Source organism: Elephas maximus, chromosome 8 (assembly GCF_024166365.1).
Source record: "Elephas maximus indicus isolate mEleMax1 chromosome 8, mEleMax1 primary haplotype, whole genome shotgun sequence".
NCBI classification, from domain to species: Eukaryota; Metazoa; Chordata; class Mammalia; order Proboscidea; family Elephantidae; genus Elephas; species Elephas maximus.
Window position 1 is genome coordinate 119123747 of NC_064826.1, and position 18039 is coordinate 119141785.

The window sequence follows — 18039 nt, forward strand, 5'->3', positions numbered from 1 at the left end:
ACTGTTATCGAAGAAAGATGGTTTTAACCAAGCAGATATGCATATTGGCTATTGTAGAGAGAGGTTCTTTAAAAAAATGAAATAAAAAACAGCCTTTCCTATTCTCGTTAACCCTTGTTTGGAGGGCGAGGCATAGGACCACATGAACAAAGCCTTGGGAATGCTGGTCACACAGCTGTGCTGTGTCCAGATGCTCCTGCCCACTGTCCCAACCTATTCCTCCGATAATCTGCATTTTCCTAGTGAGATCATGCCAAGAGAACTTGGGGACTGTTGTGCCTACTGTTCTGGGTGGGGAACATCTGGCTATATTCAAATTTAATTTTGCTCCTTATATGCATCCATCTTAGTCACAAGAATAAATAATTTCTATTTTGCTTATCCTGTGCAACACACAATGATCTCAATTATTCAACGGTCTCTAGTTATTTTTTAACAAAGCAAAATAATTTGATATGGAACAGGATGGATATTTTCATGAAAATTAAAAAAAAAAAAAGAAATGTATGAGTTGTTACCATAAAGTCAAGTTGTTTAGGAATGCCTGGTCCCAAAGGGTGGCATCTAAAATTAGGCTTTGTAGTGTTTATGCAATGGTCTGAGGAAGGTGACAGATTTCCTCATATCCTACCATTTGAAAAAATAGGGGGACAAAACGGTGGGAAAACTGGAAAGTTGGTTTCAGGGAAATGAAATGTCACTAAGACGTGGGTTCCCACTGTGTGCAGGTGTTTTGGGATCCTGTTCACAGGGCTCATCTGACTCTTTGAGAGAGAAATAGACACAGGCATCATTTAAAAATCCAAACATTCTCAAGGCCAAGACCACTGCGGTGGCCAGGGCTCGTGAAGAGAAGGTAACCGCGGGCCTGGTGTGCGCTCGGCTCTGCCTGCTGTGGTGCTGCTGGCCACCCCCCCGCCCCCCCCCCCCCCCGCCTCTGTGTCTGCCTGGGTGCTCCCTGGGCCTTTCCTGCCCCTAGGATTCCTACATTCAGGGTCCTAGTGCACAGATTCTCCCCTCAGTGCATGTGCTGCCTTCAGTTCACCACCTCCGTTTACGCAGAACCGCAGACGCCCTCTCCTCCTGGAGGCCAGAACATTTCCCTGCAAGAACTCATCCTCCAACAGCAGGGTGCTCGTCTCCCCACCCCCAACCAAAATAATCCAGAAAAACAAACCAAACCCATTGCTGTTGAGTTGATTCTGACTCATAGCAGCTCTAATCCATCTTCGGGAAACTCATTACTGGGAGAAAACTCTTCCTTTGGCTGAGTCAACTCTGCCTTCCTAAACCTTCCACCCAGGTTCCATTTCACCTTTTGGAAACGGGGTCCATCTGACAGCCTGCCAGATGCTGGAGGGTGGTCTTCATGCCCTTTCCCAGGGATCTTCTCCTATCTGGTGGTCTACTACAACCCTTGGGACCTGCCCTTCATGAGCATTGAAGATGAACGGTCTGAGAGATGGGGGAGTCAAAATGACACAATCCCCTCCTGGCCACCCTGCAACAGTGGGCTTACTGTGGCCACTATTTTTCCTTTCCTTATGTCAAAGAGAACGCGTTGCTCAGTGCACCAATGGTTACTTTGGCTGTGTGTGTTCTGAAATAACACCAGTATCTTTGTTGTCCCCCGGGCTCAATTTGAAGGCTGGCCCCAGCCTGACTAACCTCCTCCACAAGTGCTTGGCCCTGACCTGGGGCCCCCAATTCAACTGGGCCCCAACATCCCACTCCTTCTGATTCTCATTTAAATTCATTCCTAGCAGCTCCCCCTCTGAGGCTAAGGAGTCATGAACACAAGTAGACAGCTCTGGTTATCTTATGAAGAAGTGGTAACATTCTTCATCTCCTGTGGCCTACCTAATCTGGAGCTTTAAACAAAAATGAGGGGCTTTGGGCTCAAAATGAAATGGGAACTTTCCAAGCCAATTGTCCCTGGGGAGGCAGGATGCTCCAAAACTTAGAAAAGGAGCTGTGTGCTTCACCTTCCCACCTGTCTGGGGGCACAGCCCGGCTACAGCAGACCCTTCGCTTATTGTACCAAGCCAAACATTCTGAAGTCAAATAGGCTCTAATCAAGTTTTTGTTTTTTTTTTTTAGCTGAAGCCATCAAAAAATATTTTAATGGCTCCTGACTGTGAACAAGTCAGCTTCGGGAGATTATACACAGTCAGCAAAGCTATAAATTTCTAGAACTGAAAAGGTATTAACAACAGTACTACTACCCCGCTTGTATAAGGGTGTGGCTAGGTTACAATACACCTAAGTGTATCATTTCACTCCCAGTGGCTAGAATGTATAGGTAATAAGGTGCACACAATTATACAGCAGTTACCTTATAACCTGTGCGCACACATGTCTGCAGGCTGCCTTCCACAAAGGTCTCAAGGACGTGCATCTACTGGAACTGGATGGAGTGTGGGAGGCAGGCCCAGCCTCACTGCCAGCACCGATGGGTCCATAATCCCCCTGAACACTTAAAAACAGGGCTCCATATGCAAATTCAATTTCTTCCCTTGGAAAGTGATAGGTTAGAAAAAGTAATTTAAATAATACTTCTAGGTTGCTGTTAGGACAGTAAAGCACAGTATTTACACTCAATTTAAAACAATACGGCAGCTCTGCAGGATGGCTGAATCCTGTCCAAGACCCAGACCCCAAATCCTTCAGGTCAGCTTTCAACGTCTTCCTGCTACTCCCTCAGGTCACTCACTGTCCAGAGGGCTTTCTCCCACCAGGAAGCACCCTGTAAGGTGAGTGAGGACAAGCATGGCTACTTCAGGAGTAGCCTTCAATGTGCTGCTATCTCTTTAAAACAGCAATGTCTTGGTAAGCCTTGAGATTTTATCCTCTGAACTCTTCGTGCAACATGTTTTATACCTTATACCCTTTACCACACTGATCTGAACAGATTGTAGAATAAGAGGTGGGGTCTTTCCCTTGCCTCCCCTCCTTCCTCACCCCTGAGCAAGGGTACAGTGACAAAGTGATCCAACAAGGTAGTTAAAATGGGCTCTGTCTGCTCTGTATACCTGGATGCTGAGCCCTTAAACAACCTGACGTCCAACCACAGGTACCTGTAGTGCCCAAAGCTGGGTCTTATGAGAGGGTGTGGGGCTCTGGGACCATCAGCCCACCACAATATGCTTTAGTTTGGGCAAACGAGTGATCATGGCTTGTCTCTGAAATACACATGTACTTTGACACAAACTTGTCTCTACAGCACAGAGTTGGAGTTATTGCTTCTAGTGAAGAAGGTGGTCCAGGAGTACTGGTTAGCTTTAGAGTCTGATAAACACAGACAGGCAACATCAGTTACTGGGGTCTGTGGTGGCATCTGCTCTGCCGGGCACACACACCCTGGCAGGAGCAGACCAGCCTGGGGTCGGTGCAATCTGTAGGAGCATTCCTGGGCTTTGTTCTACTCTACGATATCAGGCATACAAGTCATGCAAGGATGCTAAGGGATCACACAAGGGGCCATTTCCAAAGGGCCAAAACTAACAGTGGTGTGACACACGTATAAACATTACTGCATCTGGTTAGAGTGTACCTTTTGCAGTGGGTGTTGGGTTTTTCTTAATTTTTGGTACAAGTAAACAGGTACCACCTGTATTCAGTCCACTATTTACAAAAGATCTTAAAATAAATACACAGAATCATACTTGAAAGGCTCTAATGTGTGTACATGGATATTGTACAGGATTAAAAACAAATAAGGCCATATCATACAGTTTTATCATAAATTAAAAGGAAGGTATTTTTCACCAACCCTAAGAACATATGGCTAAATACAGTTCCTGCCCTAACAGGAAATAGATGGGGTTTGGAATTGCTTATGATGAAGGAGCCACCTGCTCTCTTCAGTTGAAGCCCTGGCCCAGGGTGCTGTGTGTTAGCCATTCCAGAACAGTCCAGTGCCCAGGAAAGGCACAGTGGTCACCTGCAGGAATTCCCCACTGCTGCTGGAACAAATGACCATGCACCTGTGGCTTTCAATGGTGCATATTTGCTATTTCACAGTTTTGCAGGTCAGAGGACCAGGTACAGTGTGGCTCAATGGGTTCTCTGTTGAGGCTCATGAGACCAAATCAAGGCACCAGCTGGGCTGGGTTCTCATCTGAGGCTCTGGAGGAGAATCTGCTTCCGAGCTCACTCAGGCTATTGGCTAAATTCAGTTCCTTGTAGTTGTGGGAAGTGAGGTCCCATTTCATTGCGGCTGTCAGCCGGAGCCAGAGCCTGCCTTCAGCTTCTGGATGCCACCTACATTCCCTGGCTCATGGCTCCCTCCATCTTCTTGGCCAGCAGCAGCGACTCAAGTCCATCTCATGCTTTCGATCTTTCCTGACTCTTCTGCCCCACTTTTCCACTTTTAAGTCCCCCACCACCACACACTGCTGCTACCACCCTGGCCTCAGTGTCCCCTCTCCTCCTTCCTAAGCCTGCTTTTACCCAGACACCACTGCGGAGGCCTGGGTTCGACCCTCCTGCATAGGAATGCCGTGTCTAATAGACCTGAACGCAGTCAGGGAGACCACCATGGTCTTACCTGACCAGAAGGCCAGGCCACAACAAACCCGACATGCAGGTCAATCAATGCTCCAGAGGGGCCATCTACAATTTCCTCTGCCCCACCCTGGAAGCTGGAGCCTTCAGGAAGGTGTGGAGCCTTCAGGAGTGGTGAGGAGAGAGACTCTGGGATCACCCCAGCCTCCTAGCTGGCCAGAGGTGGGCTCAGTCAGCCTGCCAACATCTCTCTGGCTCAGCTTCAGGGCCATGGGCATCTGCATGCTCAGCCTCTGACCTGGAATCTTTCCTCCCTGGAATTCAGGTCTGACCTGTCTGTTCAGGTGGACCCCTGGGTCTGGCTATTTTGTCACCCCTCCCTTCAGGTCCTCCCTGACACCCAACACATCCTCAGGGTTCATCCCCAGTGCGATCCACGGGGAGGCCAGGTTGGAGACTCAGATTTCAACGGCATGACCTGCAGTCATTCAGGTCCCTTGGAATGTTCCCATCCTCCAGCCTGAAACTAGACCGTGATGCCTGGCCTTATGACAACTAGCTACCTCTGGAATACTAGGCTCTGGAGGGCTGGTTTTGCCCAAGAAACAACACGTTCTATCAAATAAACTTTCCCATGTGGTGAGCCTTGCTTGTTCTCAAGATAAAAGCCTTGTTCTGTTAAACTGATAGGAACCCAACCCTCCCCTGCAAAAAGAGAACAAGCGGCGCTGATGGAGCACTGACTGCCGCGTAGAAGGGGACTTTCAGGTTTACAGGAGCTGAGTGCTGTCGGAGCACGTGGTGAAGGATGCACAGCAGAGCAAACTCCTGAGCAGATGGCGCCTGGGTGAGTGTGTCTGCAGGCCATCTGGGCACTCCCGAGCTGGCCTTGGAGAGAAGGCCCGTGGCCACCAGTATTCCAGCAATAAGGGCAGGACCTCTCAGTGCTCCAGGCCTGTCCTGGTCTGCTGGGCATTGTGTGTCAGGGACTTGAGCCCTGCCGGGCTGGCTGAGCTCGTGGCCCAGTTCCTGGGGCACAGCCTTGGCTCCATGGAGAGGGCTTAACCTTAGGGCATGTCTGCAGTAGGTGCCTCACACACACCTCTTAAGCTGACCAGCCAAACCTCCCTGGCTCTTGCTATCGCTTTGGTGGGTATCCTGGAGTCCCTGTGCCCACTGCTAACTTGGCCAAACTCAGCAGGCCTGCTAATGAGAGACACGGCTCCCCTTTGCTGCCGAAGAAGACTAAATAGATACAGCTCCTACCAAAGCCTCCTGTCTGCGCAGAGGCAGGAGAGCATGTGTGCGTGCTTACACAGGTCTAGCATCTCCTCCCACAAAGTCACGGAGATACTGCTTCTGTGAGCATCTTGGCCCTCGGACCACACGTGACACATGCTCCTTTCCTAGCCCAGTTGTACTCTGAACTGCCTACTGGTTGGGCTGGTCCTGGGCCGAGTTCCCACTCTGTGGGCCTTGGAAGAGGCCCCCAGCCTGGTGGCATGGACATGCTAAGCCTCCTTCACAGCTGCTCTGGAGGGGAGGTACTGGAGAGTGGGCTGTGAAGGGAGGCCTGTGCTCTGCACAGCCCCCAGCCCCGCTTGGACCGAGAAGCCAGCCACACTGGGCACCGGGGGGCAGCTGGTGGCCAGTCTGGTCTGGAGGCCGGCTTTCCTGTAAGGACACATTTTCCGCTCCATGTTTAAAGACCTGGTTTGGGAGCCACTTCCATCAATCCTTCCCTCTAGGAAGTATGTCAGCATTTCACCTTTGCCCTTGACACTGACTTTTCCTCGGCACATGAACTGGTAGCTGCACCCTTTCAGCAGTCGGTGAACTTCCTCTGTCACCTGCCATCAGAGAAAAGAGAGATTACTCTTGGTTATGGGCAGCAAGGAAGAGGTCCTTCAGAGAGTGGAGTCTCAGGTGCATCTAGGGTGCCACCAAGATGCCTCTCCCCATGTCACTCCCACCCTGACGGGGCCTGCAGCCAGGGCTGCTGCTCCCCTCTCTGATACCCTTGAAGATAATAGGGGCCTGCAGATACAGTGGGGAAACACCTGCGCCTGGGTGCCTGGGCAGCCAGGCCCTCACGGTCAGCCCACAGGAGTGCCGCTCCCGGCAATATTCGATATGTGGGGTTGTGGGGTTGTGAAGGGGGGTTGTGGGGGAACCAGACAGTGGGGAGGGGTGGGCAGGCTGGAGCTAGAGTGGGGTCTGGAGCCTGGGGGCTGGAGTGCGCTGCAGTGTGTGCCTCACCCACTAGCTGGGCTCCCAGCCATTTCATGAGCCAGCTGCAGATGATGGGCAACAGCAACAAACAAGCATGGCCATAACCCTTGGAGGCTTCAGGACAGGTGCATTCAGAGTGCTGAGTTCAGACTGCAGGGATGCCCCTCAGCTGGAAGGGAGGCGAGCCCAGGAGTCAGGGTACACGCAGGCCTCAGCGCAGAGATGCTGGTGCATAAATTACCCAGAAAGAACAATTTCCCAATCAATATTTTACTTGGAATAATTCCTTCACAAAGTTAGAGAAACGTAAAGGATGAGAAAGTATTTGTTATGGACCAAATTGTGTCCCCCCAAAATATGTGTTGAAATCCTAACCCCTGTGCCTGTGAATGTAATTCCTTTTGGGAGTAAAGTTTTCTTTGTTATGTTAATGAGGTCATATCAGTATAGGGTTGCCTTAAACCCATCACTTTTGAAATAGAAAAGGTGCAAATTAGGGACAGAAGCAAGCAAGCATGAATGAGGAAAAGATAGATGCCACACAGAGATCTTCAAGGAATGCCAGGAAGAACGCTCGAGAAGCTGAGAAAACGAGACAAGGAGCAGACAGAAAGCCTTCTTCCAGAGCCAATACATTAAATTCAGACTTGTAGTCTCTGAAACTGTGAGAAAATAAGCTTATGCTTCTTAAAGCCACTCACTTGTGGTATTTCTGTTATAGCAGCACTAAGAAACTAAGACAGTACTTAAAAATAAAGTACTGTAAACAGAAAAAAACATGCTAATTTGGTTCCTCTTTGCTTTATGTTGGGGAGGATGATCTTGGAGTCACCTGCCCATCCCACTCCTTCCTTCCCTCCCCCTGGAGAAGCCCTTCCAACCCCCTCCTATACAAGTACCCTCTCCTCCTCACAAATGTTCCCCCAAAACAGATGCTCCCCTTCACAGTCATCTAAATTCTGGCCTCTTTAGTTGAAACAATTCAATTCATTCCAAGTCCACTCTCTCACATCCCCCCAAATTTTCCAGTTCTCGGCAGTACTGGGGGTAAGAGGGATCCATTCTTTCTGTGTAAAGCTGAATTTGTGCCTTGTTTCATTTTCTTCATAGCTTTCATCATGGTCTAAAACCTGGCCTGGGTGTTTGCGTGCTTACTGCCTAATCCCTTCACTACAAAATAGGCGGCATGGCATTTGGGATCTTATCTGTCTTGCCTACCATCTATCACAGCCTTGGCAGCACTTGCTGGATGAAAGGACTACAGACCAGTCATAGGGCAGCCTGGGCGAGGCAGGGAATTACCAGAAAATCCGAGAGACAAGTTTGCTGCTCTGGGAGTGTGGGTGTGTAACGGGCAGCCCTGCAGAAAATGTCACTGGGTGCTGTTACTCTACTTCACCGGTAACCCCTTCTATACCTGTGGCTGAACTCCTATACTGTGTCAACCTTGGGGCCCATGATCTGAAACTTCCCTGAGTCTCTTAGGTGGGCAAGGCTTCTCCTGGGTCGGCTCACCTCCCATCTGCCCAGACTGTGCTTCCATAATCAGGATGGCCTGATGGAGAGGGGTGAGGTCTGTGCCTCGGTGTCACACCAGGTCCTGCTAAGGGGAAGTCCCCTAAACTCCAACCCTCAGTGTCCTACTTTAACATTATCAATGAGAATAAAACAATGATTACTTTCTAAGGTCATTACGTCAATTAGCAGAGACATACAGAGTGCCCAACAGTGCTGGGTACATGCAATAAGCTAAACCTATGTCAAGTGTTATCACAGAATTGATTCTCATTTTTATATTATACATTTTATTCATAAAGAGTTGAAGGAAACAGGAAGAAGATCGTGGATCAGATAGATGCGTCTTAACATTTCCCTACAACAAAGACTCAAGAAACCAATTCAAATAGATACAAACAACTACTGTGGATCCCTGAACATCAAAGGGAAGGTTGAAGAGTTGGACTGAACACTGACTGGAAAGAGAAAAAAAAAAAAAATTTTTTTTTAGAATGAAATCCGCAAGAAGGTGGGGATTCTCAGAGAATCAATATCTGGCCAGCTGGCCCAGCACAGCATGGCTGTTTTGAGGCAGCAGCAAACAACATCCCTGGGCAAGGAGCCCAGGAAGGCAGCTGCATGGAAAACATAGCTGGAGTCAGAGATATTGAGTGAATGAACCTAGAAAGAAATGAGGTAGGCAGTTTGTGTGCTTGGTGTCCAAGAAGGAGATATGAGTGAGTACCATAGCTTTGAAGGCAGGATAACACAGGGAAGTGTCACTGGAACAAAGTGGTGCAGACCAAACTGTTGGAGCCTCAGGACAGGGACTGATAAGACAGGGAGTGCAATTCTGTAGAGGGACAAGGGAGAGTGAAGGAAGGTGGGAGGGAGCTTTGTAGTCCCTGGCAAGTGCAGAGAAAAGGACATTGAGACTGGTGACAGGATTTCCTATTAGCAATGGTGCATGTCTACTGGGGTGGAAGACATTCATTGAATAGCGAAACAGCAGAGTAATCATCAAAAGTTTCCCCCTTGAACAGCCTCAGGCTGATCCCTCTTCCCCTTCCATTTAAGCAGCCTCCCCCCAATCCCCTGCCTCCACAGCCTGTTTGGTGATGCATCCTCAGTGACTTGCTCAACACTTGACACGCTCACCAGTCCCTGGCCCAGCCGTGTGGAGAGGAGTCCCAGAGACACACCCACAGTTCCTGCCACCCAGCCACATGGAGAGGAGTCCTGGAGATGTCTATGCTCCACTCGCCTGACCTGTGCAGTGAGGAGCCCCCGAGAACTACCTACCACACCTCTTTCCCAGGCTGAGTCCACCATGCACCCCACCTGGCCTGCATTCACTTATTGCCCTCCTCGCTTACTGCTCGCCCACCCTTCCTGAGCACACTGTACACCCTACCTAGCCTGCGAGGTGAGGCGCCCCCAGTGATCTGCCTACCACATACCCCTCCCATTCTCTACCTATTTCCTCATGCTATCAGAGCATATGCAGAGGCCCTCTAACCTCCCCCTCTCCCTAGGACACCAATCCATAACTAAGCAGAGGGCTTGTCTTACCCATTAGAGTTATACTGCATCTCTGCATCTGCAAAGATGACCCATACCGCTCTCCAGAGGCCATGGTAACAGCACATGGCAATGTGGAAGGACCACACAGCCCCACAAGAGCTGTGGAGAGATCCTGACTACCCAACACCTGGAGCCCCACAACTGGGAGGGGTCCTGCTTGCATACCTCCGTGCAATCATCAAGGGAAGACATATGTACCCAATGACAGAGGATTCCTGTGTGAATGCAACCCATCATACCCAACAGTGAGAGAAAATTACTCCCAACCCACCAGCAGCATCATAGTCATACACAAACCAATGCTACAAAGCATGATCAATTAAAACAATACAAAAGAAGGCAGGCAATTTAAAGAGAAAGGAAAAAATCTAAGCTCCAGATACACTGAAACAAAAGTAAAACAACACAAAAAAGACAAGAAACATTCAATAAATAAAGAAATGTATAAACAAAATAGAACCTTAATGCTTTGAAGTTAATTACAAATCCTGTGAAGAAACAGGATAAGATGGCTCAAGAAAACAGGTAAAACAAAGGAATGGAAAACCTTTCTGAGGAAGAACTGATAATAGAACTACATGACAAAGAATTCAAAAGACTAATATTTAATGTCCTCAAAGAGATCAAGGAGAACAGAAAAAAGCCTAGAATAATTCAGGAAAACAATACAAGAACAGAATGACAAACTCAACAGAGAAATAGAAACCATAAAAAAAAAAAAACTAGAAATTCGAAGATTAACAATAAAATATCAGAAATATGTAACTCAGTGCAAGGACACAGAAATAGAATTGGAACAATGGAAGAAAGAAACTGCAAAATTGAGGACAAATCCCTTCATACTAACTAGTTTGAGGACGATCAGAAAAAAGACTGAAGGGAAAAGAAGAAAGCCTAGGGGTTATGCAGGACACCATCAAGAGGAATAGTATATGTATATTGGTAATCCCAGAAGGGGAAAAGAGAAGAAAGAATATAGAGAGAAGCTTTGAAGATATCATGGTAGAAAACTTCCCAAGTACAATGAAAGATGAGAAGATTTACATCCAAGAAGCTCAACAAACCCCATATAGGACAGACCCAAAAATCAATTCACCAAGACATAACAATCAAAATTTCCAGAACCAAAGGCAAAGAAATAATTTTGACAGCAGCTCATATCGCTTACAAAGGAAACTCAACAAGACTAAACCTGATTTCTTGTCAGAAACCATGCAGACTAGAATACAAAGCCCTGAAAGAAAAGAACTGCCAACTGAGAATCATATATCCAGCAAAATTGTCTTTCAAAAATGAGGGCAAAACACGGACATTCCCAGGTAAGCAGAAATTAAGGGAATCTGTAACCACCAGACAAGCCCTACAAGAAATATTAAAGTGGAACTTCCAGCCAACATGGCACCATAGACAGAAGCACCACGCCGTTCCTCCACAGCAAAGACCCAAAAAACTAAGTAAAACACAGACAAACATCATTCCTGGAACCTAAAGTGCCAAATGAAGAGATAGAGAACTCAGCCAAGCACCGAATGAAATAAGAAACTGACAGAGGACGGAGAGTGAGTAGAGAAATGTGCAGAGGGCCCCATCAGCTAATACACCGTGGATCTGCCATCTTGGACTCCTGTTGGGGATTGGGAGACAGGGAGTACAGGAAAGCAGCTTCACAGAACTCCTAGCAGGAGACAGAGCACCCAGTAACCAGGGATACATGCTTTCCCACCCCCCATTTTCTCCCTGCTGCTCTACCTCCAAGCTTCCTAGTTGGCTGTGGTAGCTCAGCTGGCTGGGAAGTGCAGCACCCGTGCTGCCTGGATTTGCCCCACCCACATTGGAGATCAGCAGACAGGGAGTATGGGAAAGCAGCAGAAGACAGAGTACCCAGTAACAAGTGATATATGCTTTCCTAGCTCCTGCCCCTTCTCCACCCCCACTTCAGCCTCCTCTGCTTCCCGCCAGCTACAGTCTCTTGGCTGAGAGGCAACTGCTTTGGCCTTGGGCTGCTTGGATTTGCCCTGCCCCCACTGGACAGGCCCCTGAACTGATATTGCTTCTTTCCTTCTTGTTTGGTTTCTTCTGTACCTCCTACCACCTCCCTCTCCTTTCTCTGGAACACCTGGCTCTGTGTGCCATCTTTGCTTCTTCTTCAAAGGCTATGAAGCCATGCTTCACTGAGAAACCACTCCCTCAGCCTGCGACACCACACTGGTGGGAACCCTGGGGCTTTTTTTTTTTCCTTGTTTTGCTTTGTTCTGTTCTGTTTGTTTTCTTTTCATAGCTTGGGAGTCCCTTCTAGCCGGGCTGCACTGCGCAGCTTAGGAGCCACTCCTCCAATCTGTGCAGCCACATAGGTGGGATCCCTGGGGGTGTTTTTTTTTCTTCTTTCTTTTCTTTTTTCTCTCTTTTTCCCTTTCTGACTGTCTTCAGTTCTCAGTTCTTGTCTCGCTACACTTATCTTCTTTTCCTGTCTCCTGAATACCTGGTACTGTGTGACATCTATAATCCCTCTCGCCAGTCTATAGTGTGCAGCCTGGGAGCCACTTCCCCGGTCTTAGCAGCCCCATTGGTGGGAATCTGGGACTCCTGGAGGCTTTTCTTTTTTCTTTTCCAAATTTGTATCTAGTTTTTTTTTTTTCTTTCTTTTTACCTTTCCTTTTTTCTTTTCTCCATTTCTCCGTTTCTCATCTCTCCACACTAATGGCAAGCTCCCTTAGCGCTCTTTTTTTTCTCTTTCTCTCTTTGTTGGCTGGTTTTTGGCTCCTGTTTTTCTCTCTTTCTCCTCTTTCCTGTACCCCTATTAGCCCCACACATCACAACCTCCCCCCTCTTTCCTGCCTACCCATACCGCGCACTGAATATCACACCTCCCAGCAGCACAGGCATGGACTACTAGAACCTGCCCAGCACTGATTCTTGGCCTGCCCTATCAGCCCTAGTACTTGCCATAAACAACCCATCCCAGCCCCTCCCCTTTAGCTGGACCTGCCCTGCTGCACCACAGCTGAATGACTAGCCCTGCCCATTGGATGAGGTGAAAAGTATCATGACTACAGATGAGCAAACAACAAAGAGCGCACAGCCCACCAGCTCAGACGTAACCAAATAAAACAAAAAAGGACGAAACAAATTTACAATCAAGAAATGAAGAAAATAACTACTGAATGTCCTGAAGACAGGAGACATTATCAAAACATATTAAAAAACAGGACAGGATGGGTCGAGAAGGCATCCAAAATAAAACACCAGATGACTTTCTAGTAGAAGAAAAGGCACTAGAACTACCTGACAGAGAATTCAAATCTCTAATATTCAAAGCAATCCAAGGGTTGAAGCAAAAAGCAGACAAAAATGAGGAAAAAAAAAGACAAATTTTTGGAAAAGGCAGACAAATTCATGGAAAATACAGACAAAAAAATGGAACAATTCAGGAAAGTAATACAGGACCAATTTGCAAAATAAATTCACAAGTAGAAATCATACAAAAACAACAATTAGAAATCCAAAAAATAAACAAGATTTCAGAAACAGACAGTGTCATAGAAGGGCTGAGGAGCAGGTCTGAAATGATGGGAGACAGAATGAGCGAAACTGAAGACAAACACTTGGATACAACTCTGTTTGAGGAAAGATCAGAAAAAAGAATGAAGAAAAATGAATAAACCCTGAGAATTATGTGGGATACAATCAGAAGCAAAAATTTGCCAATGATTGAAATTCTAGAACAGGGAGAGAAAACGGAAAACACAGAGAGGGTCATTGAAGAACTGCTGACAGAAGACTTCCCTAATATCATGAATGATGAAAAGATGACCATCCAAGAAGGTCAACAAATCCCATATAGAATAGACCCCCAAAGAAAAACACCAAGGCATATCATAATCACACTTGCTAAAACCAAAGACAAAGAAAAAATCCTGTGAGCAACTCGAGAAAAACAAAAGGTCACATACAGAGGAAAAACAATAAGACTAAGCTCTGATTATTTGGCAGAAGCCATGCAGGCAAGAAGGCAATGGAATGACATGTATAAAACCTTGAAAGAAAAAAAACTGCCAACCAAGAATAATACATCCTGAAAAACTTTCATTCAAATATGATGGTGAAATTAGGACATTTCCAGATAAACAGAAATTAAGGGAATACGTAAAACTAAACCAAACTTACAAGAATTATTAAAGGGAGTCCTTTGGTCTGAGAACAAACATCAGACCACAGCCTGAATCTAGGATGCAAGATTGTACCAGCCAGATACCAACCTAGGAAATGAACTCTCAGCGACTATCCAAAACCAAAAGAATTGCAACAGGGAGCCAGAGAGACTAATCTGTAAATGATGACAACGTTAGAACAATAAAAGAGAGAATAAACAGTACAGGTAAGGAATTTTCTAATGGAGAGGAAGGCAAGATGATATCAAGTAATAATAGGAACCTATTTTTATTACCTAGGAAGACAAGAGTAAATCTCGAGGTAACCACAAAGAAAGTTAACAAACCTATTCATCAAAATAAAGAAGAAAAACAAAGTCTCAATAAAAACAAAAGAAATCCACAAGCAAAAGGAACTCAGCACAGGAGAGTTAGAGGAACAAAGGAAACGTTAGCACCACAGGAAAAAAAAAAAAAAAAGGCACTACAAAATAACAGCAATAAACTCAAGGATAAAGAACAACAATGGATTTGTGAAGTATCTTATAACGTGGATGCATCTGGAGGACACCATGCTGAATGAAATGAGTTAATCACAAAGGACAAACATTGCATGAGGCCACTACTGTAAAAACTCATGAAAAGGTTTATACAAAAAAAAACAATATTTGATGGTTACAAGGGAGGGGAGGGGTGGGGATGGAAAAACACTTAATAGACAAAAGATAAGCAGTAACTTTGGTGAAAGGTAAGGCAGCACACAATACTGGGGAAGCCAGCACAACCTGTACAAGGCAAGGCCACGGTAGCTCCATTGACTCATCCAAACTTCCTGAGGGACCAAATTGCTGGGCTGGGGGCTGTGGGGACCATGGTCTCGGGAAACATCTAGCTCAATTGGCATAACACAGTTTATAAAGAAAATGTTCTACATTCTACTTTGGTGAGTAGCGTCTGGGGTCTTAAAAGCCTGTGAGGGGCCATCCAGGATACTCACCAGTCTCAAGGATACTCTACTGGTCTCACTCCTTCAGGAGCAAGGAAGAATGAACAAAACTAAAAACATAAGGGAAAGATTAGTCCAAAGGACTAATGGACCACATCTATCCATGGCCTCCACCAAACTGAGTCCAGTACAACTAGATGGTGCCCAGCTACCACCACCGACTGCTCTGACAGGGATCACAATAGAGGGTCCCGGTCAGAGCTGGAGAAAAATGTAGAACAATATTCTAACTCAAAAAGAAAGACCAGGCTTGCTGGCCTGACAGAGACTGGAGAAACCCTGAGAGTATAGCCCCTGGATACCCTTTCAGCTCAGGAATGAGGCCACTCCTGAGGTTCATCCTTCAGCCAAAGATTGGACAGGTCCATGGAATAAAATAAGACTAATGGGGTGCACCAGCCCTAGGGCAGGAGGGAACAGGAAAGCTGGTAATATAGAACCCAGGGTTGAGATGGGAGTGTTGACATGTCGTGGGGTTTTTAACCAATGTCATACAACAATGTGTGTACTGTTTGCTGAGAAACTAGTTTGTTCTGTAAACCTTCATCTACAGTTCATTAAAGTATATATATATATATTTTAAGAAATATTAAAGGGAGTCCTTTGGATAGAAAACCAACAACATCAGATAAGAATCTGAGATAAAGACACACGGCAGCATCACCTAGACACCAAGCCAGAAAAAGATTTCACAAAGAAAAATAAAGCTACAAAGTTGATTACAGGGAACCAGAGATATTAAGCTGTAAATGACAACACCTTCAAAGCAAAAGGGGGAATGAATGGTGTAGTTATAGAACTTTCATATGGAAAGGAAATCAAGGTGATTTCAAGATATAACAGGCTTTTAAATATAGGATTATAAATGTAAACTTGAGCGTAACCACAAACAAAATTAACAAAACTACTCACCAAAATAAAGAAGAAAAGACTCAATAAATATAGAAATAACAGTAACAAATGAAAAGAAAATCCACATACAAAAAGAACTCAGCACAGAAAATTAAGAACAAAGATACCATTAAACCACACCACCTCACACACACAAAAAAGTATTAACAAAATGGAAGGAAGTAAATTCTTACCTATCAATAATCACACCGAATTTAAACAAGAGGTAGAGAGTGGCAGAACAGATACAAAAACATGACCCATCAATATGTTGTCAACAAGAGACACACCTTAAACAAACAGACATAAATAGGTAAAAAATCAAAGGATGAAAAAAATATACCAAGCAAACAGTAACCACAAGAGAGAAGGACTGGTAATATTAATATCTGACAAAATAAACCTTAAGTCAAAATCCACAGGAGACAAAGAAGAACATTATATAATGATTAAAGAATCCATTCACCAAGAAGATGTAACAATTATAAATATTTATGCATGAAATGCCACAGCCCCAAATTTTATAAAGCAACTAACAGAACTGAAGAAAGAAACTGATGGATTTACAATAATAGTAGACTTTAACATGTTACTTTTGACGATGGACCAGACAACAAAAAGAAAACCAATAAAGATACAGAAGATCTAAGTAACACTGTTAACCAACTGGGCCTCATAGACATATATAGAACACACCACCCAACAGCAGCACAATACACATTCTTCTCCAATACACATGGAACATTCTCCAGAACAGCCCATATTTTAGCCCACAAAGCAAGGATCAGTAAATTGAAAAAGAATGAAATTATACAAAGTATCTTCTCTCACTATAATGGTATGAAACCAGAGGTCTGTAATAGGAAGAACAAGGAAAATAAATGAAATACACTTTTTTTAATAACAGGTTAGCTATTAGTTTCTAATAACTAAAAAGAAAAATTAAATCATAAAAAAAAAATCAAATGTGAAATAAAAAAAAAAAAAAAAACTTAGAATCAAATGAGAATGAAAACACAACATACCAAAACCTGTGGGATGCAGCAAAAGCAGTGCTTAGAGGGAAATTTATAGCTATAAATGTACTTTAAAAAAGAAGAAAGGTTCAAAATAACTAACTTAACCCGACAACTTGAATAAATAGAAAAGGAAGAGCAAGAGAAGACCAAAGCTACCAGAAGAAAGGAAGTGTAATAAAGATCAGAGCAGAAATGAAATAGAAAATGGAAAAACAATGGAAAGAATCAACAAGACTAGAAGTTGTTCCTTTGATGAGATCAACAAAATTGACAAAACTCTGTCCAAACTAACAGAGGAAGAAAAAAAAAAAAAAAAAAAGATGCAATTAACCAAAATAAATTAAATTGGAGCCATTACAACAGATCCAAATGAGATAAAGAGAATTATAACAGAATACTATCAAAAAATTGTACTCCAAAAATTTGAAAACCTAGAAGAAATGGACAAATTTCTAGAAACACACTGCCTACATAAAAAAAACACACTGCCTACATAAGCTAACATAAATACAGGTAGGAAATTTAAACAGACCCATAATGAAAGAAGAGATTGAAGATATCATCAAAAAACTCCCATTTAAGAAAAAAAAAAAAAAAAGCTCTGGCCCAGACAGTTTCACTAGAGAATTTCAAAAACATTCAGAGAAGAGTTGATGCAAATTTTGCTCAAACTCTTCCATAACATAGAAAAGGAAGGAATATTCCCTGACTCATTCTATGCAGCCAGCATTACCCTCATAACATAGCCAGGTAAAGTCATCATGCACAAAAAAGAAAATTGTGGACTAATATCCCTCGTGAATATGGACGCAAAAATTGTCAACAAAATTCTAGTGAACAGAATTCAACAACACATTGAGCAAATTATACATCATGATCAGGTGGAATTTATACCAGGAATGCAAAGGTGGTTTGACATTTAAAAACCTATCAACATAATTCACCATATAAATAAATGGAAGGACAAGAATCACATGATCCTCTCAACTGATGCAGAAAAGGCATTTGATAAAATGCAACACCCTTTCCTGATAAAAACTCTCAGCAAAATAGGAACAGAAGGGAAATTCCTCAACATAATTAAGGACATATATGCAAAACTAACAACAAACATTATTCTCTGTGAAGAAAAACTGAAACCCTTCCCCTTAAGAAC

The 18039-nt window shown here is 44.6% G+C and overlaps 1 protein-coding gene across 2 annotated transcripts in view; it reads right to left on the reverse strand.

Annotated features, from left to right (window-relative positions):
* Positions 1–994: 994 nt before the first annotated feature.
* ADCY1 (adenylate cyclase 1) overlaps positions 995–18039 on the reverse strand; it is a 258513-nt gene continuing 241468 nt past the window's right edge. The window contains exon 20 of one of the 2 annotated variants that reach the window (XM_049894205.1): positions 995–6356. In XM_049894205.1, the coding sequence (XP_049750162.1) occupies positions 6018–6356 (339 nt within the window). In that variant the 3' untranslated portion in view covers positions 995–6017. Of the gene's footprint in view, positions 6357–6655; positions 6964–18039 lie in introns of those variants that run through there. The other variant, XM_049894208.1, reaches the window with a different exon arrangement.